General features: G+C 33.8%; 1 protein-coding gene across 7 annotated transcripts in view; it reads right to left on the bottom strand.

Annotated features, from left to right (window-relative positions):
* Nucleotides 1–11,339: 11,339 nt before the first annotated feature.
* SCN1A (sodium voltage-gated channel alpha subunit 1) overlaps nt 11,340–27,834 on the bottom strand; it is a 126,714-nt gene continuing 110,219 nt past the window's right edge. For 3 of the 7 annotated variants that reach the window (XM_015596476.2, XM_006921152.2, XM_006921150.2), the window contains exons 22-27: nt 25,267–25,548; nt 23,217–23,270; nt 21,545–21,682; nt 18,406–18,510; nt 16,572–16,842; nt 11,340–14,585 (exon numbers count right to left, since the gene is read on the bottom strand). In XM_015596476.2, the coding sequence (XP_015451962.1) occupies nt 13,408–14,585; nt 16,572–16,842; nt 18,406–18,510; nt 21,545–21,682; nt 23,217–23,270; nt 25,267–25,548 (2,028 nt within the window). In that variant the 3' untranslated portion in view covers nt 11,340–13,407. The remainder of the gene's footprint in view (nt 14,586–16,571; nt 16,843–18,405; nt 18,511–21,544; nt 21,683–23,216; nt 23,271–25,266; nt 25,549–27,834) is intronic. The other 4 variants (XM_006921153.3, XM_025039388.1, XM_006921151.3 and 1 more) reach the window with 2 other exon arrangements.

Here is a 27,834-nt window from a genome sequence, read left to right on the forward strand (position 1 = left end):
ACAGAGAGTAAAGATGTATTTAAAAAAAACTAACACATAGTTTAATCTCAGAGGGGATATCATGGAAAAATTGAGATTAACTAAAGTCAGAATTTCCAAATTTTAGGCTCTTTAATAACTGCAATTTGGGGCAAGTTGTTAATTTTTCTCTGCTTTAACTTACACATTTGTAATGGGTAATTGGAAATAGTATTGTAATATTTGCTTTGTCAATGTGTGGACTAAGCGAGATTATGTGAAAGTATTTCAAATACTGAAAAGCACTGTGTAAAAGTTCATAGCACATTTACAGGAAAACTTTATAGTACAGTTACAGGAAAGCTCCTTAAGCTAATGAGCTGTATGACTATGGGGCAAGCCATTTTATCTTTCTGAGATTAGCATTCAGCCTTCTATATGCTATCTAGTGTTCATGTCTTTTCCAAATAACACATACTTTTGAGCCTTGTATCAAGCATGGTGTCTGCTGGTGCAAAAATTAAGGTGGCTGTCATAACTCATCCTTTTAAAATTCTACAATTTTATTCATTTTATGGTAGAGAGAAGATAATGGTCAGTCACTTGCTTTTCATGTTTCTTTTGCTAAATGGCAGTATGAAGAACGCCGAGAAAGTGATCTAAATTCTAACAATGTACTGTTCAATTATTTCTTCATTCACCAAATGTTTAATGAGTTCCTATGGCAAAAAACAAAAATTTTTTGTCCCTGTCTTCCTAGAGTTTAAAGTCTGGTAAAAGTAAATAGACATTGAATGGATATTTACAAAAGGAAATGAATAAATTACAAGTAGTGACAGCCTTAATAGCTGTTTTAGGAAGTGCAAATAAGCAAGAGACTGAATCCAGTGGTCTCCACCAGAGTCAGGGATTATACTTGACACCATTTAAAATCCAGGGAATCCTTGCATTCACTTTCTACAACTGACTTGTTTTAGACCACTGTATGATACGTCATGTTGCTTTAGAAATACCCAAGCAGATATCTGATGGCTAAGAACTTCTGACAATAGGAAATTTACTTCTTGCTCATCTGAACTATTAGATGTGCTATTGATTCTACTTCGAATACGACGGTAGAGACTTAACCAGAAGAGTTATTTTTTCCTTGTTTTTCTTGGCAGTATCTTGACATTTCAACTATGCAAATAGGAGAAAGAAGACACAGAAAAATATATTTCAAAAGAGTTTGGTATTTTGAAATAAAAATAATGAATTATTAAATGTTTACAATTGTGATATACAGAATATCTTGATAAGATGCTGCTTGCCTTTCCTTCTACTCCTTGAAATAATCTTTTTAGTTGATAGAAAAAGAACAAAAAATAATGCTTGTTCTAACTCCTCACCCCCACTCCCCCACACACACACCTTGGTGTGAATTTAAGGCAGGCAGTACATCATTTTAGATTTTACTCACTTAGGTGCAAGTTCACATCTGAAAAGTCTTACTCAACATAAATTCACAATGCACATCTTCTTAAACGCTTTATTATTTCTAAATGTGAGATAACCAGAGCTCTGTTCTCATTTTTATCTTAAGGTTGAGAAAAATTAGTACTTAGCTTTCTAGGTGTCTGATTCTTGATAACTTTGTTTATAGCAGTGTTGCTAAGAAGTCACCAGCACTCCTTAGAGGCAATAGTAAATTTTGAGTTTGCAAAAATGAAGGACAGAACGGGGATTTCGTGTCCAGTAGACTTAAGGTTATGCAGGATACTACCCTCTAGATGATGTTCCTTGGGTAACAAGCTTTCTCACTGAGCTTCCTTTCTCTAACTTTTCCATTTGTCTCTGCCTTCTCTGAATCCATTTCAACTTCTGTGGGTTAGTAGCCACTGTACGACCCCTCTTTTTCACTGAATTGCCTTTCCCCAGCTTGTCATTCAAAAATGCTTGCCCTAAATAGCTTTCATTCCCCGGTGTGATTTCTCTATAAGAAGAATAATCAGAGGGATCATTTCATAAACTATATAAATATCTAACCAATGTACTGTGTACTTGAAACTAATAATAAAATAAAATAAAATGCACATTAAAAAAGAAATTAGGTCAGAAGCTCATCAGAGAATCACTTCACACTGATGCACATGGCATTCCCTCCACCCTGAAAGCACCCCACTTTATTGCCTTCAGGAAGAGAACCTTTCCCATACAGAGTAATGCCTGGAGGCAGAGCTTATATTTCCCTCCGACAGTTGAGGAGTTTTTTTTTAATTTTTTGTTTTTTTTTGGTCATCCCAAGGTATCCAGATTTTCTCTCTTCACATTCGACTCCTGGTTTCTCATTTACTGGATCCTCCCCGTCATCCCTATACCATGTGTCTGAAATGGCGGAATTAGAAAAGCTGGAGCTTACACCTTGAGATCTCTACTCATAAATCCATTTATAACTGAGCTCTAATTTGGGGCAGTATATGTTTTTCCCCCCAATTTTTATTTGTAAAAATTTCAAACATTGAGAAAAGTTGAAAGGTCCAGTGAACACCCCTATACTCATCAGCAGAGAATTTTTTTTTTACATTAAGTTTATTGGGGTAACATTGGTTAATACAATTATATAATTTTCAGGTGTACATTATCATTTGACACCTGTATATTCTATTGTGTGTTTACCACCCAAAGTCCAGTTTCCTTCAACTACCATATATTTGATCCCCTTTACCCACTTCGCCCTCCACTAAACCTTATATTTGATCCCCTTTACCCCATCTACCTCCTCCCTCCTCCCCCACCCCACTACTAACCACTAGTCTATAGTCCTCTGGTAACCACTAGCCTATAGTCCATGTCTAGGAATCAGCATAGAACTTTTGAGCTGCTGTTTTGTATTGCTCTCCTTATTTTTTGTTCTCCTTGATTCATGTATATTGCTGGGCCATTAGTATTTTTATGGAGGGTAGAAGCAAAAGCCTTTAGAATTGGGCTGCTCAGTAAGGTAGCCACTAGCCATATAAGGCTGTTTATATTTATATTACAATTAATTAAAATTAAAAATTAAATTCATCAGTGGCACTATCTAGATTTAAAATGCTCAGTAGCCACATGTAGCTGTTGCTTACTGTATTAGCACAGATAGAGGACATTTTCATTATCTAAGGAAATTTTATTTTAAAGAACTTCAGAAGACTTTTGGATCTTTTGCAAAATAACAAGTCTGTTAAAGAAATAAGTCCAAGTTTCTTGGTGGGAAGGAAGAACCAGAGCAGTACCTCTGAGGCAAGAAAGCGGGGAGCACTTTTCAGAAATGGAGACAGGGACAAAAACCAATAGGGTCCTGTAAGTTTTAGGGATCTACCCCCTTATCTGTGGCAGTGCAGCCAGAAAGGTGAAACCTCAGATAAATGGTTGCACGGTGTACCTAGCAGAGTTGAATCTAGGATACTAACCTCTGGGATCCGTTTTAGTTTGGATAGTAAAGATGCCATCAAAGGCTATGATAGACTAGAGGGTCAAGGAAACGTTTCCATTTTCTGAACACCGTATAAGCCTCTTGGATTCTGGTTGAGTCTTGGGAGAGAAGGCTGTTATAATACTGAATGAGAATTAACTTTCTGGCAATCCAATGGGACTGTCACTCAGTTTTGGATTCTGTTAGATTTAAAATAAGAGGAAGCAATAGAAATGTAAATTTTGGGACTGAGTTTCAAGCCCACTTAAAAAATAGCGAAAATTGTCTTTGGCAATTATTTTAAATATAACATAAAATTGTATATGTGTGTGTGTGTTTATGTACATGTATACAGTTGACCCTTGAACAACGCGGGAGTTAGGGGCACCTACCCCCACGCAGTCAAAAATCTGAGTATAACTTAAGTTGGCCCTCCACATCCAAGGATTCACAACTGCAGATTGAAAATAGTGTGTGTTTTTAGCCACTGGGGGACATTGTTGCCCCATGCATAAGAAATGCTTTAGTGCAGTAGTTCTCAAACTTTACCATACGTCAGAATCACCTGGAACCTTTGCTAAAACGCAGATTGCTGGGCTGCCACCTGTGGGGGCATGGAAAAAATATGAATTTCTAACACATTCTCAAGTGATGCTGATACTATTGGTCTGGGGACCAGCCTTTAAAAGTTACTGCTTTAGTAAAAATTTTAAAATATTAAGACTATTTTTTGACCATACTTGCTTCATCATCAGGTATTATAATGGACACAGAGAACAATTTGGATGCTGTAATAATAGCTGGCCTGCAAATATGACCATAGAGATGGAGAAGATCATAGATACCAGGATTAAGTGGAAAACTAGAAGTTCAGGCGAGGACCTAAGTTTAAAATATCCATTGTACATTTAAGTGGAGATATTGAAGAGGCAGTTAGATATTGAGGCATGACATTCAGAACAGTTTGGAGAGAATATATAGGTTTGGGACTATTCAGAGTATAGATAATATATAAAACAATAAGAGATCATAAGATCACAAAAGTAGTAAATATAAATATAGTAACATAATCAACCAACGATGAGTTCCAATGAAAGCCTTGAACCTTACCAGGACACCCACCACTAAGCTAGAGTTTCCCATATTTGGTGATAATAAGATTCTCCTTTTAGCTTTCTCCTATCCCATTCTAACTCAATGCAACTCAGACATTTTCAAGCACCTTTCTGGGTCTTCTGATTTAAGTTGAGGTGAGGCCTGGAACTATATTTTCAGCTATTACCATGGATAGTTTTTAGAATTAGGTGAGTTTTTTTTTTTTTTTAATTGCTCGAAGATTGTTGAAAGGTAAGAGAGGTTATATAATAGGGCCAGAGACTTGGAGCTTTCTATACTCAAGTTATCCTTGGATTGATTTGAACATTTAAAGCATGGCCAGGGAGAATGCCATGGAAATAGCTAGGTTTCAGAATGGGGAAATTGGAATGTCATAAAGTCCTAAGACATACCTGGCTGGTTTCATACTAAATTTGATGCAATTAACTGCCTAATGACTTTTATTTTAGTAAATCATAACATATGACAAACAGGACAATCTTTGCTTATTTGAATATAGTTCTTCCTCATTCTCCTTTTCTCTGAAAGAAACATTTCTAGGTACTAGCCATTCTCCATAAATCCTATTATTTACTTCCTTACATATTTATACGTTCACAATCTCATAGTTACTATATTTTGCTCTAGTGTTGCACTTATTTCATGTTTTCAGTCAGTGTAACTCAAAGGCATTTTCCCTAAAACAAGTCAAATGGCTGCACTTACAACTGAGGTTGCTCAAAAGTACTATCTGTTTGCCATTAGAAATATGTGTTTTCTATGACTTCAAGAAATATTGCTGAACAAGACATTTTTTCACCATCCTTGATGAAAGATGAACATTAATAATGCAGAAAAGAATCAGGCCAAGTGATGTTGAAAAGAAAACAAGGTCCAGAAGCCCTAATTCCTTTTAGAGGAATAAATTTAAAATGGCAAGCTTAATAGTTCCACCATAGCAAAGAACAAGGTTAGTATTATATAACCCTTACATTCTAAAGAGTTAAAAATCAATGTATGGACTCTTATACCTTGGAAATATTTATATATACATCTATCTATACCTATACCTACACTTATACCTGTATTTATTTCTTACAGCTAATAAAGAGGAAGAGTTCATGCTCTTGTGAATGTAATTTATGTTCATGTAAATGTTTTTATGTATATATCCAATACTACTATAGCATAATAAGGCCAAACTTCATTTGCAACATTTATGATGTTTTATTACTTCATATATTTTACATATAAAGACAGCCCTCTGAAAAGATATGAAAAGATCTTAGGGAGTAAATAACTTTAAGGGAACAATTTAAAGCAATACTGAAAATTAACTAATTTGCTCATTTCTAAATATCTACTGAGGACCTTCTGTGTGGAAAGCACTATAAAGGTTACAAAGTATTTAAGGATAGTTTCTGCCTGTTGACACTAACTGGTATGCCTGACTTTGTAGCAGAAGTGGAGGAGGAAATGAGAAGACAAAATCTATATTCCAACCACTACATCCAGACAGTTTAAATGATATACAAATGGCTTTTATGAGGTAATCTTATATCCTGTTTTGCCTAGAAGAGTCCTCGTTTATGCCTGTTGTTTTAGCATAAGTAGTAAGTTTCCTCCTTAACTCTCAAAAGTGTCTGGGTTTGGACATATACATCAAAATCCCATAGATGTTCATAGGAGAGAAAGTTCTCTTCCAATAATAAGAAACAAGGAAGCTGTCACTGAATCCTGAAAGATGGGTTTGGTTTCTCTGGGTAGAAAGAGATGAAGAAGGTGGTCAAGACATATGTTTCATAATTGCTTGCTTGTTTATCCTAGTAGCTTTCTATATTATACTTGCTGCTTCTTTTTCCTAAAAGTCAAAATCTGCTCTCCCTAGTGCCTTCACTCTACCTTCAGTTCTTTTACAAATGTCTTAATGATTCTTCATCACCATAAAGCCAAAGTCCCAACAGACGTTTAGGGACCTTCATTATCTGGCTCCTGCTTGTCACTCAATCACTGTCAATGCTCACTTTTCACTTTAACAGTATTGAACTCTTGTGAAGGTTCTGAACATGTCATTCTGTTCCTCACTCCCATATGTGTCTTTGGTCATTATTATCAGGGCAAGCACTTACATAATAATTACTAGATGCTTGGAACCGTTGATTTGAAAGCTTTACTTATATTAACTCACTTAACCCTCTTAAGAATTTATTTCCTACAGTTTGAAAAAGAAAAAGAAATCATGTATCTTAATGCTTTCTAACAAAATATACATATATTGTGGCAAATTTAACACAGGGCAGTGAATTCATTAATAGTTTAGTAGACAAATTGAATTTCCTATAACGATATATTTTTCATGAAGAATTTACATTTATGATTTCCTATAAGTTAATATTAAGAAATATCTGGTCTCCATACCCCTCATAAATAAAGGTTACATTCCTAGAAAACAAACAAACAAAAAGTGCTGCAGTTAACAATTGAATAGCTCTATGAACATCTTGCCCTTCTAAGTAAACATTAAACAGAAGAGATGTAATTTATGATAACCAGGAACAGAGTTATGTACAGCTTTGCTCCACATAGGTAATGTTCTTTATTTTTATATCCACCTCTTATATTTCCCAGTCCTTTCCTCCTAATGGTATTGAGAAGAAAAATAGCCATCATAGAATTTTGAAAACTCAAAGTACTATGTCAATAAGATTATTCATAGCCAAGTTTTCTCATAAATATCACTAGGACCTATATTTCATTTAATTCTAACCAAGAGTGAAGGTGGTGAGTATAGAATCTTGATTTTAGAAGGTAACTCTTTAAGAGAATGAGATAAAGGGACAGTGAATAAAAATGCGTCAGAGCTGAGCAGTTATTTTCCAAGATTAAAAAAAAAATTGAAAGTGCAAAGCCAGACAGAAAGGATCGATCAAGAGGCAGAGAATAGATACAAGAGAGTAGAATAACTCATAAAATAACAAGGTATCAGAATAAGTAGAAATGAATGGGGTAAAATGATCTCTGGAAAGATATGAAAAAGGGGAAAGAGGATGGGCAAAGAAGAAAGGGAAAGAAAGGAATGGTAGGGGGAGAGAAGAGGAAGGAAAGCAAAGAAAGGGGCAAAGAACAGAAGAAAAGAAAAAAGAAACTGGGAAAGGAAGGAAACAGAAGGAAAGGAAAGAGACAGAACACAGATATTTTAGAGAAGAAAGAAGTTGAAGAAGTTCATGACAATGTTCTTGGTGGAGTAAAAGCCTATTATCTGCAAATAAATATGAGTATTTTGAGGGGATGATAAGGGAATTGCATAGCACTGAGTTGACACTTGAGATATTATGAATTTCTTGGTGATGCAATTTCTCCAGGAATACTTGGTTGCCTGGAATATTTTCTTCTTCTGCCTTTGCTGCCACACTGAATCAGTATTGACAACCTCCTACAATATTCCCATGTGCCAGGAAGAAATGTACTATCAGCTGCACCTGATAGAATAACAATAATATCTTTTTGTTAAAAATATTTTAATGAATTCATAGTGATTCAGAAACATTAATTTTATTGCATAATTATATAAAATTTCTGTGTGCATGTGATAGAATACGCAATTACAGAATGTATTTTCTTTCTTTAATGTAGTTTATATTGTTCTAATGTCTGAACTTTCTGGTACACACGTACAAACATACGAACTTATGAGGTCGAGTAGTCATCAATTCCGGTGGTTCCTTAGATTCTAGATTATATGTACCAATAAGATATAAGCGGAAAGACCAACACAAGGTTGCCAGTTTTTAATTTAGCCAGATAAAATATTAAAACAAATAACTCACTATCTTTTATTCTCACCACAATTTCTAAAAGAGTCTTTTAACATAATGATTTGGTCTTTTAAAAAAATAATCTAACAGACACATTTACAATAAAATTCTTTAAATTGAATATGATCAGATTTAGTAATACTTATAACATTATTCTTAATTTCTTGGGTTAACCGTAGGCATACGAAAACCTTGTCATGGGAGTACTAGTCTGTGGCACTCTGGGGTTTTTAGTTTACACTCACAGTGTCTGTGCTCCAGCTCAGGTTGTCAATAAGCCATATGAACAGAATCACCAGAATTTAGATCACAAGGCTCCAATTTAGATCTAAATTGTCTAGCTTCAAATGCTGGGGTCTTATACTACAGATCTCTCCAAAAATACTCTTATTTTTAGCAATATAGGGATTATCATGAAAGTCAAGGAGTGTAATCATTTAAATGACTCTTTAGGAAGATGACTTCCAGAAAACAAAAATAATCGTTAAAATAGAGTATACTTTGAAATAATTAGAGACAGCATGTCTAATCATGAGGGTAGAAATAATAAATTATAGCTAAGACACCCAAAACAGGTGACAGAGTGAATACATTATACATACACACTTCACACTTCAGCAGTACAGAAGCAACAAAACATCCTTCCTTCCCCGAAGACACGCACATGTTTATATTTATATCTACCTATACATCTATAGTTACATACACATATTTATACATGTAATTCATTTTCTTACCCATTTGAGAATGAGTTGAAGATATTATCCCATTCACCCTTAAATACTTTAGTGTGTATTTTCCAAGAACAAGGACGTTACCTATAGTTATAAAAATAGCCACACTAGACTTAACAAAGTTAGAAAAAATAACACTTTTAGAATGCTAATAATTAATCGACATTCTATATTCAAATTTGATCAGCTTTTCCAATAATATCCACAATCACTATTATTTTCCCTGTCCTGTATTCAACCCAGAATCACACATTGTGTTTAGTTTTCATAGCTCTTCAACCTCATGCCGTTTCATAGGCTTTCTTTATTTTTCATGACATTAACATTTTTGAAGATTTCAGTCTAGTTGCTTTATAGAATGTTCTCAATTTGATTTTTCTTAAGGTTAGGTTCAATCTTGGCTGGATACCAAATAGTGATGTGTCTTTTTCAGTATAATTGCTTCCATAATTGATGATGTTATCTTTGAAGGTAGCATTTGCTAGGTTTCTCTACTGTAAACTTTCTTCCTTTTTTCAAATTTTAAATTAATACAGATGAGATACTTTGAGATAATGTAAATTTCCTATTCCTCATCAAACTCACCCATGAGCTTAGTATTCATCGATTATTCTTACACAAATCAATTGTCATTATGATAGCCAAATGGTGATTCTCTAACTTCATTAGTTCTATTATATTTGTTAGCTAACAATCCACTGTAAGAAATTTTTCTTCTCTCCATTCATTTATATCACTATATACTTGTGAATTCTTATTTTATTCAGTGGATTACAATCTATTACTATCATTTATTTTGATGTCAAATTACCCCAGTTTTGGCCAGTGGGAAACCTCTTTAACCTGTTTCCTATGTCCTACTTACATGACTCAACATTTCATGATCATTAAATCACTGTTTGTCACAAAAAAATATTATCCAAAATAGTGCAAAAATGAATATGATGTTTTATATTATTATAAATTATGAACATGGTGTTTTATACTATTATGTTTTTCTAGTTCTCTTTGTATTTAGAAAGGTGAATACTGGTGTGGATGTGGAGTTTAAAAAAATCTGTAGGTATTATCCTATAACCCTTATTTATGTTGATTGAAAATGGGAATTTTTTTTCAGCCCCTGATAAATCAGAATTAATTGTCATGTTGTTTTAGGGACATGTTATGAAGAGGCAAGGTCTGTAAGTAGTAGAAGGATGAGAGAAGCAAGGCAAGACTGCTTCTTCTCTCATGGAGGCCGTGTTCCCCCTTCTTGCCTCATGACTGAGATTGTGATATTCTGAGAAGAGAAAGCTTCTCTTTCCTCATAAATTTAGCTAAGTTTTTTAGACTGTAAATTTCACTCTCTAGACCACTCTAGTAACCTTTCCACAATCTCTGTGAATTCTGTGTTCGACTTTCTCATAGTTCCCTCAGTCACTGCTTCTCTATTCCAAAGCTGGTTAGATTAAGCCTCCATGCTGACCCAGGGCAAATCTTTGCCTCTTGCACATTTTTACAAGCTATTTAACTACTGTATCATTCAGGCAGGAGATGGGCGGCATGCTGAAATGAGGCAACAGAAAGTTTTCATGAAGGGAGCATTTTAAACAGGTGTCTGCAAGGTTAGGGGAAAGCTATAAGAAACAAGGAAGTCCAGCTTCCACATGTCAAAGGGAGCAATGGCAGAGAGTGACAACTAGAACCTAAAAGAAGTAGCTCTCATTGTAAAAGGATGCTATCTGACCTGAATTATAACTTTCTGTTGACAGATGAAGCCACCGCCAACCCAGAGCAATTCAGCAAAGAAGGAACTGAGGAGTAAATACCCAGTTCTCTCTTTTCTCGCTGGTGCTTTCTGATGGTACTTTCCTGCTAGGACTTCCCTCTGGCCAAAATAATTGGGAAGTAGAGAGTAATAGATTTATCAATGAATGATGCAATACATACAATTACCTTCACACAGAGTAGGGTGGAGAAGCATGGAAAAGCATGGTTCTGGAGGTGCAAACAAAATATCCAACTCACACATAGCAACTTTTACGTTTTTTGAATACAAATTTAAGGGATTCTTTTTGTAACTCAAGTGGCCGTCCATCATTGCTTGGGTTTCCATACTTTTCCTCCTGGAACCACCAGCTTATGCTCTGATATTAGTTCCTTCTCTTAAAAAGACATACCTTGTAAGCCTAGGTAGACCCATTTGTGTGTGTGTGTGTGTGTGTGTGTGTATGTGTGTGTGTTTAGCCCCCTCCCCCAAGTTTATAGAATAAAAATATCTTCACCTTGTTATAAAACACTTTTAACAAAAAGTAACTAGGCAACCAATAAAATAAAAATGTAATCTTTATTAGTTTTGAACATTTTTAATGTTAGTTAGCATCATTTAGGGTAATAGTAGCATTTTCCAGCATGCAGTTCACGAACACAGTTTATCTAAGTTTTAAGAAAAAGAGGAGCCTATGGTTTGCTTCTGTAAGAAACACAAAATATCTTGATGTAATTGACTATACAAGTTCACTACTCTCTGTTCTTGCGGGGAAAAAATGTGAAACCCACATCATATTTAGAGCAATCTAGAGCAGCATGACTCCAAATAAATGAAAACATAAATGGAAGTTAGAAAAAAAAAGAACAGAAATGAAAACTAAACACTACTTTCAATCAGTTAATGCAGGCACTACCAAAAATGTAAATAAAACTTTATATCCTTTTACAACTGCAAAGCATAATTTGGATGTGAATTGTGAAACTTCTTTGCCCCTTAAAATTATGAAATAATCTAAAATTAGCAAATGTAATAAAAAAGCAGATATCTACAACTACCCAGTCTTATTTTCATTTCTTATTTAGTAAATTTTTTCCATGAAAAAGACTATGGACAGAAAGTAAGAAAAGTGATTGTGATATCAACCTGAAGATAATTTCCTCTTCATATTTATGTACATAATGCTGAAAAATAAAATAAAATGACTTTTTTTTTACAGTATTTATATTTGCTTATAAAATTCTAAACACATTTTTAACTGATTAAGCAGTGTTTGTTTGTTTTTTTTAAACATGTCTGTACAATCTGGCTATACACCATATGTTATCCACTTAAAATTTAAAAATAACCGAAAAGCTATTAAAGTGCTGCAAACTATTGCTTAGTGACTTAAAGAAATAAAGTCCTTGACTTTACCACTGACATATGGTTTCTCATAAATGAGATTCTGCGCAGTGGGAGAAACCAGATACAGCAGCATGGTAATATAAACATGCATTGATAGCATCCAAACTATCTATAATGGTACAGAATACATTATGTTACCTGTGTAAAGCTTGCACTCTACATTTCTTGTGGTACATATTTGATGCAATAAATACTGTGCTTAGGTCATTATTTGTTTGCTCAAACATGCACCACAGGGTAAAATGACTATTTTCATAATAAATAGCATTTCATTAACATATACAGTGTTGATCTTGCTGAGCTGAAGATGGCTAAACAAAGTGCAGGATTAAACAGAAATTTATAAAGAGTTTTTTGTCAATTCAGTCTTCAAGGGGAAGCAGTGCTCATTATTTAGTTTTTTAATACAACAAACAGAAACATAATATTTATGACTTCAGACATTTGAATGAAGTTTGCACCTGCTAATTTAATGGCCTACCCTCCCCCCGCAAATGATCTACTTGGTCTAGGGGCTAGATTTGACAAAACAAGATGAGCAAAGCACCTCCAACTATCACCTAATTACACTTCCCAGAAACATGGATGCAATTTAAGAACACATTGTTTTCCTTATAACTTTTTTTTCATGCATGATCTCTAAGTGTAGCATGATCTCATGCAAACCACATCTTTGTGCAGATGAGAGGGCCACATGATTGCCATTACCCCCTATGGCATATCTGTTAAAGAGGTCTTTTAATCTATTTCCCAACAGATCTCATTTACAAAAATAGTCACATATAATAAACAACATATGGATTTAAAAAAAAGATGAATCCACTAACAGATTTTGTAAAAATGTGACAAATGTGGCAGTCGAAATGCAAAGAGTGAATACAATTACTACACTAAAGTGTTTCATGTTAATCGACCCCCAAATGATAGGTTTGCACCCCTTTGAACTGGTCCCTACATTCTGAGTAGCCATTTTGTCTCGTCATCAGCAGTGTCAGCTGGTAGTGAGAACAGTAACCTCCTGTCAAGGTCATCTCCCCTTTACACAGAGTCACAGTTTTCTGACAAGGGGTCACTGTCTTTTTGTAGGCACTGACCTTAAGTAGATTTGTGTAAAAACAGTCAGTTTGGCATTGACCTCCTAAAGGAGTCCTGTTGACAAAAATACATCACCTGCACAGGCTGTAAACAATTAGTTACCCGATTATTTTTATTTGTTTTCATTTATTTCCCTTTGGCTTTTTCATCTTTGCCTTCTTGCTCATGTTTTTCCACAATTGGCTTTGTTACCCGATCATAGGAGGGTGGACAAGCTGCTGTGGACATGGTCAGATCAGTTTTTTCTGTAATAGAGTTTTCATTTATTCTGTCAATTAACATGTCTTCTTTAATAAGAAGATTAGTCCCACCTTTGATTTTATTTTTATTATACATAAATGAAGCTTGTTTTACAGTTCGCTTTAAGAGGTGGCGCCTGTAAGCACGCTGAATAATAACAGCAGACACCTCCTCTTGTTTTCGTTTTAAAGTCGTAGTAATTGGCTGATAGGAGACCTTTGATGGATTGGAAGCCATGAATCGCTCTTCCATCTGTATTCGGAGAGCATCCATCTCTCCACTTTCCCCCAGAACCCGTTTAGTAAAAGCAAACAGGATGTCAAGACAGTGGATCCGGTCACCACTTACCATGGGCAAATCCATGGCAATGAGCTGCAGTTTGTTTGGTTGTGGCAAATTGAGAGGAGGTTCAAGAGCAGCTGCAAACTGAGACAGTTTTTCAAATTCCATGAACTGAGTTGCATCAGGATCAAACTTCTCCCAAACCTCATAGAACATCTCGAAGTCATCCTCGCTCAGGGGCTCTGCACTTTCTTCAGTAGCAACACTGAAGTTCTCCAGGATGACAGCAATGTACATGTTCACCACAACCAGAAATGATATGATGATGTAACTGACAAAAAAGAAAATCCCAACAGATGGGTTCCCACAGTCTCCTTTAACTGAGCTTCCAGGATTAACTTTATTAGGATCACAGTCAGGTGGTCCACTATTAAGAATAGGTGCTAGCAAACCATCCCAGCCAGCAGAGGTGGTAATCTGGAACAGGCAGATCATGCTGTTGCCAAAAGTTTCAAAGTTGAACATGTCATCAATTCCAACTTCCCTCTTAACATAGGCAAAGTTCGACATTCCAAAGATGGCATAGATGAACATGACCAGGAAGAGCAGGAGGCCGATGTTAAACAAGGCGGGAAGGGACATCATCAGGGCAAAGAGCAGTGTGCGGATCCCTTTTGCCCCTTTGATCAGACGTAGGATTCGGCCGATCCTGGCAAGACGGATCACACGGAACAAGGTAGGGGACACAAAGTATTTTTCTATCAGCTCAGCCAGAAACATGCCTATGGACAAAAAATGAGAATGCCAACCAGTGAAGAAGTTATCGATTAAAACAACACTTAAGTCTCTATCCAGGCTCCCAATTAAAGTTCATAGTATTGAAATTTGGTCACATAATCTTAAATTTGACATACATATATTAATTTATGTTAAATATTAAATTAACTCAATGTTTGCTATAGACTGAATTTTGTCCTCCCCAAATTCATATGTTAAAAGCCTTAACCGCCCCCAATGTGATGGTAATTGGAGATAGAGCCTTTTGGAACTAGTTAGGCTAAGATGAGGTCATGTGAGTAGGGCCTTCATGATGGGATTAGTGGCCTTATAAGAAAAGACACTAGAGAGCTTGCTGTCTCTCTCCACTTCCCTACCTGTCCAGCCATGTGAGGACATAGTGAGAAGGTGGCTTTCTACAAGTTAGAAAGAGAGCTCTCATTAAAAACCCACTATGCTGATCTTATCTTGGACTTATAGCCTCCAAAACTTTGAGAAAATAAATTTCTGTTTTTTAAGCCACCCATTCTATGGTAATTTGTTATGGTAGTCTGAGCTAAGACAATATTTAGTTCAATAAGAATTTTACAGTACTTTCTGCTTTTGAGAGTTGTTTATAGACTATTTTTAGCTTACTTAAATTTTTTTCCTGAAATTGCCAAATCACATATCCTCTTTTCAGTTTTAGCCACCTAAAAGTATCTGTAGTTTTTGATGCTATTTTCATCTCTCCAAGAACTTGATACTTTCTTTAGCTTCCTCTATAATAGTCATATATTTATTTGCATATGCTCTGGTGCATCTCTAAAAGGATTCAAGACTGATGCTCTTTTTGGTCTCCTGTGTTTGACATTGGTCTCTCAGTCTTCTTCTTTTAAGCTTCTTTCAGCATTAGCCTTTTAAATCATGAAATAATAATTGTACTGAAGAGGAGCTCAAGAAATCAAGTGCCTTTGAGTTACACTGTCTCATTCTGTAATAGATAAGTAAGCCTACATAATGTGTGTGTGCGTGCGTGCGCATGTGTGTGTGTGTGTGTGTGTGTATGAGAGAGAGAGAGAGAGACAGAGAGAGAAGAGAGGAGAACAACTTTAGTACCCTGTCCACAACTGATTACACCATGGATTATTGTAGGAATCAAAGGCTACATAAAACATATGAGTTGGATATAAATAAGACCAACTTATCAGAGACAGGGAATGACATGAAAATCTGTACAATAGAGGTACCCCATATTAAATGGTAAAATACTGATTCAGTCATATCATATGATTTAAGAAAGAATGCATACTTAAAGCCCACACATAGACTTTTTCTCCACTGGAGCTAGAGTTGTATCTTTAGTGAGATGAGCTATTGTTCACATGACTCGTTATACATTCTAGGTTTTGAAGTGTAGGACTTCACTTTTCTCATGCACCATTACTATCAACTCATTTCAAGATAACCTAGAAAATCTCTACCTGGTTCCCTTAAAAACTCTACCATCTGCATTTGCTAACATTTTGTTCTTATCTTTATTCTCTTCCCACTCTATGCTTCCCCTTATCTTGCATCAACTTCCACTCTTATCTACATGCTGATGATTCTTTATCCATATCTCTGATGCAATGTACTTCCTAAATGCCAGACTAAATTTCTAGTCTTTTTTTCAATAGAGGTATCTAAATATAGGATATTCTATCTCAACATTTCAAAAATATTTTTATCTTAATCAATAGCACATTTCTAATTCAAATTAATGAAATTTTATTATATTGAAATAATAATGAACCTAGTGTCGAAAATGGATCAAATAAGATAGAATACTGTGTGTGTGTTTATGTATCAGGAGCCTCATTTTGGAAGAAAAACAAACATACCTGTATGAAATATATTAAAATTGTCACAGTGGTTATCTTTGAGTGATGGGATGATCTCTAATTTAAACTTGTTTGTTTCCACATTTAATTTTACTGGGCTGAGCTTAAGAGATTTTAAATACTTCTTACCTACAATGGAGAGAATGACAACCACAAAATCAAAAATATTCCAGCCTATGGTAAAATAATAATGGCGGAGGGAGATGAGCTTCAGCACACACTCTCCAGTGAAAAGCACAATGAACACCAAGTTGATGCGTGACAAAATGTTAGTTACATATTCACTCTGGTCATCTGTTTCTACCATCATTGTGACCATGTTGAGACAGATAAGAATCATGATGCTGATGTCAAAAACTTGTCTGGTTACAAAGTCAAAGACCATTCCTTGAAATTTGTTCTGTAGAGAAACAGAAATGCTTTTAGCAACAGAAGAGTTTTCCTGTGCACATTAACATCTATATAAGTATTTTCTGCATTAATTGCCTTTCTAGTATTATACATAGTAACCAGTGGCCCTGAATTTTGTAAAAGATGGTTTATAGCACATTGATTTTTTGAATTTAGTTATCTAAATTTCTATTTACCAATATGTATTCCACAGAATAACAATCACTTGTCAAAAAAAGATTTCTGATGAGCAACAATTCATCCTGATACACTTCTCTCAGAGGCACAAAATGAGTACTAACATGTTAAAAGTGTGAGAAGTTAAGAAACCTGCTTATTTTGTTTTACCAAAATGTCCCATGATCAGTTGGACCATGCAGCTTTTTCAAAATGCAGTATCTATTGTCATTCCAATTATCTTATTTTCCAAGAACTGTTTAGGGAACTTGGAATTTCCGAGACACACCTATAATATTACACATTTAAAGCTTATGTTTAGCAGTACTGATGTTCTCCCACCAAAAAGTCTTTGCTGACATTGTCAGACACAGAAAGCTGATTGAGCCTACATAGGGGTAACCAGACCAGAATGACATTCGTTATGCTTTGATATCAAAAATTCACATTCTTGTCACTGATCTGTGGTTCTGCTCTCCAGTTCTGCCACTGTCAGTCACTGCAGGCCATTGTCTGGCTTATTTCCCTAGGCCACTGAGGAACTCTGAAATATATTCTACCTTACATTTTTCTACACATAGTTAATTAATTTCTACTTCCATTGTTAAGGCCTAACAAAAGAAAGTATATATTACTCATCATTCTCAAGAAGGTAACTGTTGGCTAGCATAATATGAATGTTCACTAAAATTTTGTTCCCCAATGCACCCCAGGAGTTATTTTAATTTCACATATCTTCATCATAAAAACCAGTACAGTGTGGGATAAGATTTCTCCATTTCACAGTAGTTGTTTGGTTGTTTCATCATGGAAACATGAGAATATTACTTGTCATCATGAATTATATTTGATTCTGACTTATGTAGGCATTAGTAATTTCTAACTTTACAGTCATATACATGAATAGTAGATACTAGAATCCTTTCCTTCTCTAAAACACTTATTACCTTCAATAAAAAATAATATGAAAGTGAGGTGTTTCCTCAAAACTTCACCAGACTTGATAATCTAGCAGAAAATTGCACATATTTTAACCCTACTCAAGGGTTTGATCCTCTCTCTGACATTATTTAGCAATTACTCTTGAATTATATGATCTTTTTCTTGTGCACATCACATTGATTTATATGTCTTTGGACACTTAGTTTGGATTCTAGTTGTATGATTCTAAATCCCTTGAATTAAGGGTGCATCTTCTGTTTCTCTCTCTTTTTTTTTGTTCTTTCTCTTTTTGAACAATTTTTACCATTACCATAAAAGAATTAATTAATGATGCTCTAAAAGTGGAAGAGATCTTTGCTGCTGGAAATGTTAGCTGCTATCTCTTTTGTAAGAAAACCCATGCAAGTTTTTGTTTTTGTATATTTTTTTTCCCGTATCATTTGGTATTTCTTACTCCTGGTCGAGGTATAGGCTTTTGTGGCTTTTTCGATCCTAATTTTTTCATTGCATTATAATATTTCTTCTGTTCTTCTGTCATAAAGATGTCTTGACCTCCAAAGTATAGAAAAGAAAAATCAAAACTGGTTAAAACTGTGTCCCTTTGCATGTAATTTTTCAACGTTAAACTTAAAATAGGAAAGGGACAGTTAAAAAATGCAAAATTCAACCAGTTAAAATAATCATGCCTGGAATTTTAAATTTGAAAAATTTTAAGTACTTTTTAGGTGTTTATAATATTATGTAATTCTCACAATTATACAAAATTGACTTTATTATTTTTGATGTTATTTTATGGAGGAAAAAAACACAGAGACTAAAGCCACACGCAAAAGAATGAAACCAGACTGTCATTATACACCAAAATTAACTCAAAATGGATCAAAGACCTAAATATAAGAACTGAAACAATAAATTGCATAGACAAAATATAGGTACAAAACTCATGGACCTTGGATTTAGAGAGGATTTTATGAATTTGACCTCAAAGGCAAAGGAAGTAAAATAAAAAAATAAACAAATGGGACTATATCAAACTAAAAAGCTTCTGCACAGCAAAAGAAACCATCAACAAGAGAAAGAGGCAACCACCTGAATGGGAATGCAAACAATGCCTTTGATAAGGGGCTAATATCCAAAATATACAAAGAACTCATACAACTCAACAATGAAAAAACAAAACAATCTAATTTAAAAATGGACAGAGGACCTGAACAGATACTTCTCCCAAGAAGACATACAATTGGCCAACAGACATATGAAAAGATTTTCAACTTCACTAGCTATTAGGAAAATGCAAATCAAAACCTCAATGAAATACTACCTCATACCCGTTAGAAAGGCTATCATCAACAGGACAAGTAATAACAAGTATTGTAGAGGTGGGGAAATAGGAACACTTATACAATGCTGGTGGGAATGTAAATTGGTATAGCCACTATGGATACAGTATGGACGTTCCTCAAAAAATTAATAATAGAATTACCTTATGACCCAGCAATCCCTTTCTGAGTATCTACCCCCAAATTTGAAAACATTATCCGCAAAGATATATGTACCCTGATGTTCATAATAGCATTATTTGCAGTGGACAAGACATGGCAGCAACTGATGTGCCCTTAGATAGATGCGTAGATAAAGAAGATGTGGTACAGATATACAATGGTTTATTACTCAGCCATAAGAAAAGATGAAATATTGCCATTTACAACCACATGGACAGATCCTGAGATTATTATGCTAAGTGAAACAAGTCAGACAAAAAGTTGAGAATCATATGATTTTGCTTATATGTGGCATATAAAAGTGAAAGCAACAAATGAACAAGAAAAACAAATTCATGGATCTGGACAACAGTTTAGTGGTTACCAGAGGGAAGAGGGGAAAGGTAGGTAAGAGTAAAGGGGTCAAATATATGATGATGAAGGAAATTTAACTTTGGGTTGCAAACTCACACTGCAGTATACATGTGTATTATTTAACTGTACACTTGAAATATAATTTTATTAACCAATGTCACCCCAATAAATTTAATAAAACAAACACACAAACAAATGAAAAGCCCAGAAATTGAACGAATAGCAAGCATTTTAGCCAAGAGCATATACTCAGTGAGTGGTAAAATTTGGTTCACTGAGACACTAAATATTTGGTTCCTTACACTATACATACTGCCTTTCTGAAGTTAAAGACGATTTCTAAAAATTCAAATGTAGCAATGAGTTAGAGTGTGTATATTACAAGATGGTTTCAAGTACATATAAAAAGCACTTTTACTCTGTCAAGAATCAGTACAAATGATGGAAAGAAAACTGGACGAGTTTGTAGAAGAGTTATAGGATAAGTTAGAGATCATAAGTATGGCAGGTATGTGATAGGCGAGTAGGTACAGAAGATTGGAACTCAGGCTAACAAATGAAGCAAAGCAGCCTGATATTGACTACAGAATAATATTAATAACAATAAAAGGGGATAAGAGAAGTAATAGTCTATGGTGAAAGAGTTTCATACAACAAAAGCACTCATTATTAAGAAAACACACTGAGCAAATGAGATGAAACAAGAAATGTTTGATGCTGGTAAAACAGTGACCTGGGCATATCCATACACTGTTATTGGCAGTATGAGTGGAAATATTATTTTGCAGAAACAAAATACTTTATTCTGGGAATTTATCTCAAATAAATAATTAAAAATTCTCTCTCTCTCTCTCTCTTTTTTTTTTTTTTGGCACAAAGACCTTCGATAAGGCATTACTTAAATCATTAAAGATTAGAAACAATCTAAATCACGAATCTATTGAAAAATGGTTAAATAAATTATGATAATGTATATATGAAGGCCTAAGAAAGTGGGAAAATACTTATGTTAAGTCAAAAAAAGAGTTTATAATTACAGAAAATAATTTCAATAACATGTTTAGAGAATGTTTGAACAGAAAAACATAAGTGTGAGTAATAGTTACTCCTAAGTATTATTTCTTTATTTTCTATATTTCTATAATGTGTATATTTATTTAAAATGATAAAATGGGCTTTAGAAATGATAATAAAATAAAGAGTTGCTTAATTCAAGACATGAACTAATAGTTTATAATTAAATATCAGGAAGAATGAAGTGGAAATATACAAAAAGAACCAATAAAGGAAAAAAAATGTGAAAAGAACATTAGAAGAATATATCTATCTCATGCCTAACTTATTGCAACTATTCCAACAGTTTTAGCTGGATGATTTATTTTAAGGAGGGGAGTTTAAGGGTAAAACAGTTGACTTTGGGAAAGGGGCATATAACTGCATTCTTTTCTAGTTCTTTCCGATTATTTTCTTTCAAAAGACAGAAAATGTGGTCCCTAATTTAAAAGAAAAAGAGAGAGGAGAGAGGTTTTGTGAGCCTATGCACAGGAATATGGAACATAATCATTTTCAGCTTTTTATACTCCAAAACAGATGGGTGGGTAGTGGATGACAGAGGGGGAGAATGCAAAAAGAGATTTCAATATATACACTAATTTGGTTTTACAAGTACTATTTGGTAGCAAGAACACATCCAATAATTTTATTATCTTAGTGGGAGAGAAAATATTAAATACTTATCTTCTTTTTTTGCTGGTTGAAATTATCTATGATGACACCAATAAACAGGTTCAAGGTGAAGAAGGATCCAAAGATGATGAAAATGACAAAGTAAAGATACATATATAGATTTTCCTCATACTTAGGTTGAAGTTCCACCTACCAAAGGAGAATATTTTGTAAAATATCACTAAACATTTTGATACTGAAAGTTATTGATGCTTTTTCATGAGAATAAAAAATGAAATGCCTAGCAATACTTTTCTTTTTTTCTCTGAATTGTCTCTAAAAAAATTTCTGAAAGTAGCCTTTAAGGAAGTTTTCATGTAAAAAATATGGTTATTAGGGTGCTTTAGAATCTATTTTTATAAGTACAACTAATATCTTGCTATTTGGACAGTAGCGTGCAAAATTTGACAAATTTTTTAAAGTACTGAATTTTAATAATTTTAAATTTATTAGTGAAAAATTTTTACTTCAGTAAATATGTATAGACTGTTTAGAAACAACTCTTTGTGCACACATGAATTTACCAGCAAACAAGAATTGAGTTATTAATTTAGTTGTTCGGCATCATATCTTTAACATTACAACATTCATTGAATTTTTCAGATTGAATACATGTAACTGGACATTCCATCTTACAAATCTTCAATTCTTAATTTATTCTCTAGATTGTACATATAGTAAATTAGCATCGAATTATCACTTTCTACTTAGTAAAAGGGTAATAGAGTCATTATATAGTTCCCTAATAGAATTATGTCCTTCTAAAGACAATTGAGTGAAAAAGCAACCAAACACACAATACAAAACAATAAATAACAATGTAAAGTAACACAACTCTGGAGGATATCAGGAGGATGCTCGACATAAAAATAAAGTCACTGATGGTAAGTGCATATCAAGAAAGAGAAAAGTGAGCTCTATCTGGTCAGTTTAAAGATTATAGGGACAGAGGTTATTTTTTATGATGACAAACTAAATGGATTGAGCTTCAAAATGGAAAGATGAAGGTTGATAGAAAATACTAAATTTTACAAAGTTTTGCAGAGCAGAGTTAGAATGAACATGAATTTCGGTTCTCTTGAAGCTTGAAAGAAGCTATTGTAGGAGAAATCATATAAGGTAGGTCTTAATTTTGTGATATAGACTTAAAGATAACTGTTGGCCATAGAAGTGATAACAGCATTGGTAAAGGCTTCAGGAAATTTATGGATTCTAAAATCATATAAAATAATGAATTTGAAAAGGGCTGTTCTAGAAATCTAAGTCTGCCTGCACAACATACTGTCATTTCATACTGTCTAATATGAAAAGTAATAATACATTTCAATTACTGGTGGTAATCATATATTTTTTCATACATGCCCCTGCATGCTGAAATTATTACTTATTATATAATTATTAAAGAGGAAACAAAATAGAAAATATTTAATAGACAGATATTTGTTAGTTATTAAATATATGAATGTGTCACTTTAGTTTGACTTCCAGAATAATTTGTTTTATTTTTGTAAGATCTTTCTGATAAATACTGGTATAACTGAATACTAATTTTAGTCATATTTTTTCCTTTATTTTTTAAATCATTACAGAATCATTTATCATTTCTTTCAGCTGCTATTCTCTGTTGAATTAATTTTAGCACCTAACCAATATTATAAAAAGACAGGATGTAGGAAATACTTACATTTCTAGAATCAACTGCTGCATACATTATATCCATCCATCCCTTAAATGTGGCCTATTAAAAAGAACATGCATACTTTACTTCGCAGTAAAAATTATTCAGACCTGATGTTTAATAAATATTCTTACATATATATATATTTTAAAAGGAACATTTCAAAAGACTTTTAAAAACAAATTTTACATGAATTTTGGACCAACACAAAATCTTAGTGAAGCTTCTCATTTCTACAATACGTAATGAACAAAATGGTCATTCGATATAACCTCCTGCTTGATAAACAACTCACAAGTACTTCTCAATTCTTTAAAGTTATTGAAATCATGCAGTTTAAAGTGTTATCAAAATATGGTGGAATACTTTCAGAAAGCTATACAAATGTCAACACATTTGGCAATGTCTGTAGCAACAAAACAATTAAAATTTGGAACTGTTGATATCTGATGACATCTATCCGCAAGGTAATCAAAGTAATTTGATTAAGTTTAAGATTTGTCTGGATTCTAACACTCCAAGGTTCACAGTTATCCATAAAGTCAGAATTGCAAATATCCTTTTAAGAATTTTGAAGCATGACATCCAGAAATAATCTTATATTCTACTGTTCTCTGTAATTTTTTATGAGGATAAGTTAATATGGGTAAGAAAAGTGGAAAATAGTACCTTAGACACTGGCATTCAAGAAGGATTCTGTCTAATAATTTACAGTGATTTGTTATTTGTCCTAGGATGTGAATTTTGAGTCCTCTAGGCCTGAGAGTGTTGTTTCTTAGCTAGCGAGCAGGTCTAACAAAACTTTCAATATTTTTATCTCCCGCATATACACATTTTATAACACTAACACTTGTAAATTGGTGGATGTCGTGGGAAGAAAGACAAGTAAGGGGGGGTGTGATATCAGTGGTGAAGAATTCTTAGCTAGAAAATAGAAGTTATTTGTTTATCAGAGAAGGAAATGTTGGATGTGTCAGCGGCATTCAGTGTAAGTCAGAAACATCCATAAGAGAAATAAAAATTTCCAACAAGAAGGTGGGAAGAATGTGTAAAGGAACAAATAGTACAGACACTTCTGAAAGAGAGTTTTGACCAGTGTAGGTTTGTTTGCTTGGTTAGTCTCCTGGTTGAACAATTGAAGTCATAACCTGGTGAAAAGAAATAGGTTTCTGCCCTAAGAACTCTGTAGAATTATAAGGGAAGAACATATACAGCTTTTTTTTTTTTTTTTTTTTTTTTTAAGGCAGAGTTTCAGCAGCCAAAATAGAGCAGTATTTTTATACTGTTTTTCGAACTATTCAGATTCTGCTTTTATCCACTGCTTTGTTGTGATGCAGCTGCAGCTAAAAGCAACATCATATGAAAATGTTCAGAGGGCTACCGTCTTTTGTATTTTTATAAATTTTGAACATTTTTCCGTTGTGTAAATTAGTCTTAGAGACCTAAGAGTGAAAATATAACTCTTTAGATAAAACAGACTTAAGTAATTGTACTGAAATTTCATTTGCGATGACAGCAGCTGCTTGTGTTTCATTTCTGTGTCCAGGCATTACCGGGTATCACTTCCATTTCACTATGAGGATTTGATCCTTAAACTTAAATACCATCCCCCAATCTTCAATCCAAATGACACAACTCAGTAGACGTTAATTCTCACAATCCAATCAGGTATGTTAGGTCTTTGTGCTTTTGGGGAGTGTGGTGTTGTAATCCATCAGTGAAATGAGCTTTTCAATTGCAATAGAAAAAATAATAAACTTATTGATATATTAATCAACTTTTTTTCGTACTGGATGAGAAAGCAATATGAGAAGAAAGAGAAAAAGAGCTTCAGAAGGAACAGAAATATCTGGCCACTATCAACTATGTCTGCATTGCTTAAATTATGTAATTTCCACCCATTTTTGCTCATAAACTGGTACTAACACATCAAAATTAGAAAAAAGAAATGTGTTATAAACTTTCTTCTTAGTAACTAAATAATGGATGTAGGTTATTACTTTTTTTTATTATTCCAAACAATCAACAAATTTCAGAGAAAAGACTGTTTACTTACAACTTGAAGCAAAGAGAGATACCCAAATCCTACATTATCAAAATTTACTTTCACATTTTTCCATCGAGCAGTTTCATTTCTTTCTATTAGGTTTAGGCAATCAGAATGATTATTCACATCGTCGATTTCAAACATTTCACCATTTGTGGTGTTAATACAGTGGTAGAATTTGCCAGCAAACAAATTTACGCCCATGATGCTGAAAATTAGCCAAAATATAAGACAAACCAGAAGCACATTCATGATGGATGGAATTGCTCCTAAAAGGGCATTCACAACCACCTAATACACAAATGGAGAAAAAGAAAAGTCAGAATTTTTGTTGGTTAAAAAAGATAAGACATTCCCCTAGTAACCTTTAGTTCTCCTAATTTTTTCACTATTGGCATTTAAACTAGGATATTTAAAAGCAAAGTAAAAGCAAAATCTTAAAATGAAATCCATTCTTCCTTAAGCAACATATTTAGGGAAACAAATGTAGACAATATGACAAAGAAACAACAACAATAAAAAAGTCTAAAAATAAAGAGGAGGAAGTACTCAAAAGTTAAAGGAAAAGAAAAATCAGAAATTTGCTGCCAGAGGAAGTCAGAATATATGTTGTTTATTAGAAAAAAAGAGAAGTAGGAAATCCTAATCACAGATTAACTCATTTAATAAATGCAATATATTAAAGAACAAAGCTAAAATATTTGGATAAATTGATTTGACCAATATACTTAAAAAATTAAGATGTATAAATATAAAAATTTTTAAATACCTAATATAATTTTGTCCTTAATTATTCATGCATTACTATGACTAATATTTTTTGCATAAGAAGCAAGACAATTTAGCATTACGTATTTTATTAGATCATCACATCGTTTATTTCAAGCTCCAGTCATGTCAGTTGTTTCATTTACTGAGTTTAATTCAATAAACTTATTTTAAATGAAACATAATAGAAATCAGTTTCTTAGGAAAATAAGAAGAGGAGGGATGTCATATATAGTTCCCAAATCTGATGTGATTACATCAACTGTGCTAAATAATTATCTACTCTTTTGCTATAGAAGTATGGATTTTTCCCCTTATCTTTATTGCTGGATCATAAATTAAAAATCTGGGTTTTCATATTTGGCAACTCTGTAGAAATGGTTGTCCTTGCTTTGACCTCTATAGATCCCATTGGAGCTGCACATGAGTAACTAAGAGAGAGAATAAGATAGGCCCTAAAATGCTCATAAGTGGCATATGATGCCTCAGACTTAAACTTTCATAGCTAAGTTAATTCTACCTATTTCTCTTGTCAGTCTGCCCCAAAGTAAACAACAGGCATCAAAATGTCTTTTATTTGCCATTTGATGTCAGTATATTTTTATATTTTATTTAATTTATTTATTATTATTATTTATGCCTACAGCACTTGGTCTTCCTAGGTAGTCTCCCATCCAAGCACTAACCAGGCTCGGCCCTGCTTAGCTTCCAAGATCAGATATTGGGCTTGTTCAGGGTGGCATGGCCATAGACCATGGACTGTGACTCCACTGGGGTGCAAACCCAGGACCTTCTGCGTGTAGAGCAAACATGCTAACCACTACACTATGGAACCATGTCCTAGTGTATTTTTAGAACAAAGTTTTTTGACTGCCTATCTGAAAAAGCAAATACATAAGTGAATTCCATATGCTTCTGAGCACCGCTTAAAATATGTAAAGAATTCTAGGCCTTCCTGGGTTACAAAACAGTGTGATAAATTGGCCAAAGGAAATTATAAAACCACTAATGACAAAGGTGGGGGAAATGAGCATGAAAAAATTAAGTTGGTTGAGTTATCCAGGCAGATCTGGATGATGTGGTCTATGTATTCTACCAAGCTGACACATGGCACTTAACCTCATCTCACTAGGTCATCTGTATTAATACAATTGATTGAAGAAATATTTATTTTATACTTCATTTTAAATGTGTGGATACACTTAGATTTCTCTTGGATTCAAAATTTGAAAGCTGAAATCAAGTTATTATTTATTTCTTTCCTTTTCTGAATAGTTTGCCTATCATTTAGATAAAAAGGCTATTTCTGTTGTATTTACAGAGTACATTTTAAAATGCATATTTTTACCCACAACAGCCAATTTAGAGCATGAGCAGAGCACTGGTTACCTATAATTATTTCTTAAATTTCTTCTCACATCAATCTGTAGGTCTCACACTTCTTTCTTCAAAATCTTTCTCACCTCTGTCACTTCTTTTCCATTTTCATCTTTGCCATCCTAGTTCTGGCCTCTATTAGCTCATACTTGCACTACTGGTAGAATCTTCTAACTTTCTCCCTCCTTCGATCCATGTAAGATGAATGAATCTTCCCCAAGTCTCATTTTAAAATTATTTAGTGGCTCCCAGTCATTATCGGATACTTTTCCTTATCTTGATATTCAAATCACTCCACAACCTACATTTCTAGTTTTAAATTCTCTAGCCACCTACCCTTCATGACAACCCAACTAATATAATTACCGCATGCTAATATAATTACCCTAGAATTTCCTTTGAAATTCCTTGTCCAGTGTCTCCCTTTCTGAA

Source organism: Pteropus alecto, unplaced genomic scaffold (assembly GCF_000325575.1).
Source record: "Pteropus alecto unplaced genomic scaffold, ASM32557v1 scaffold3, whole genome shotgun sequence".
NCBI lineage: Eukaryota > Metazoa > Chordata > Mammalia > Chiroptera > Pteropodidae > Pteropus > Pteropus alecto.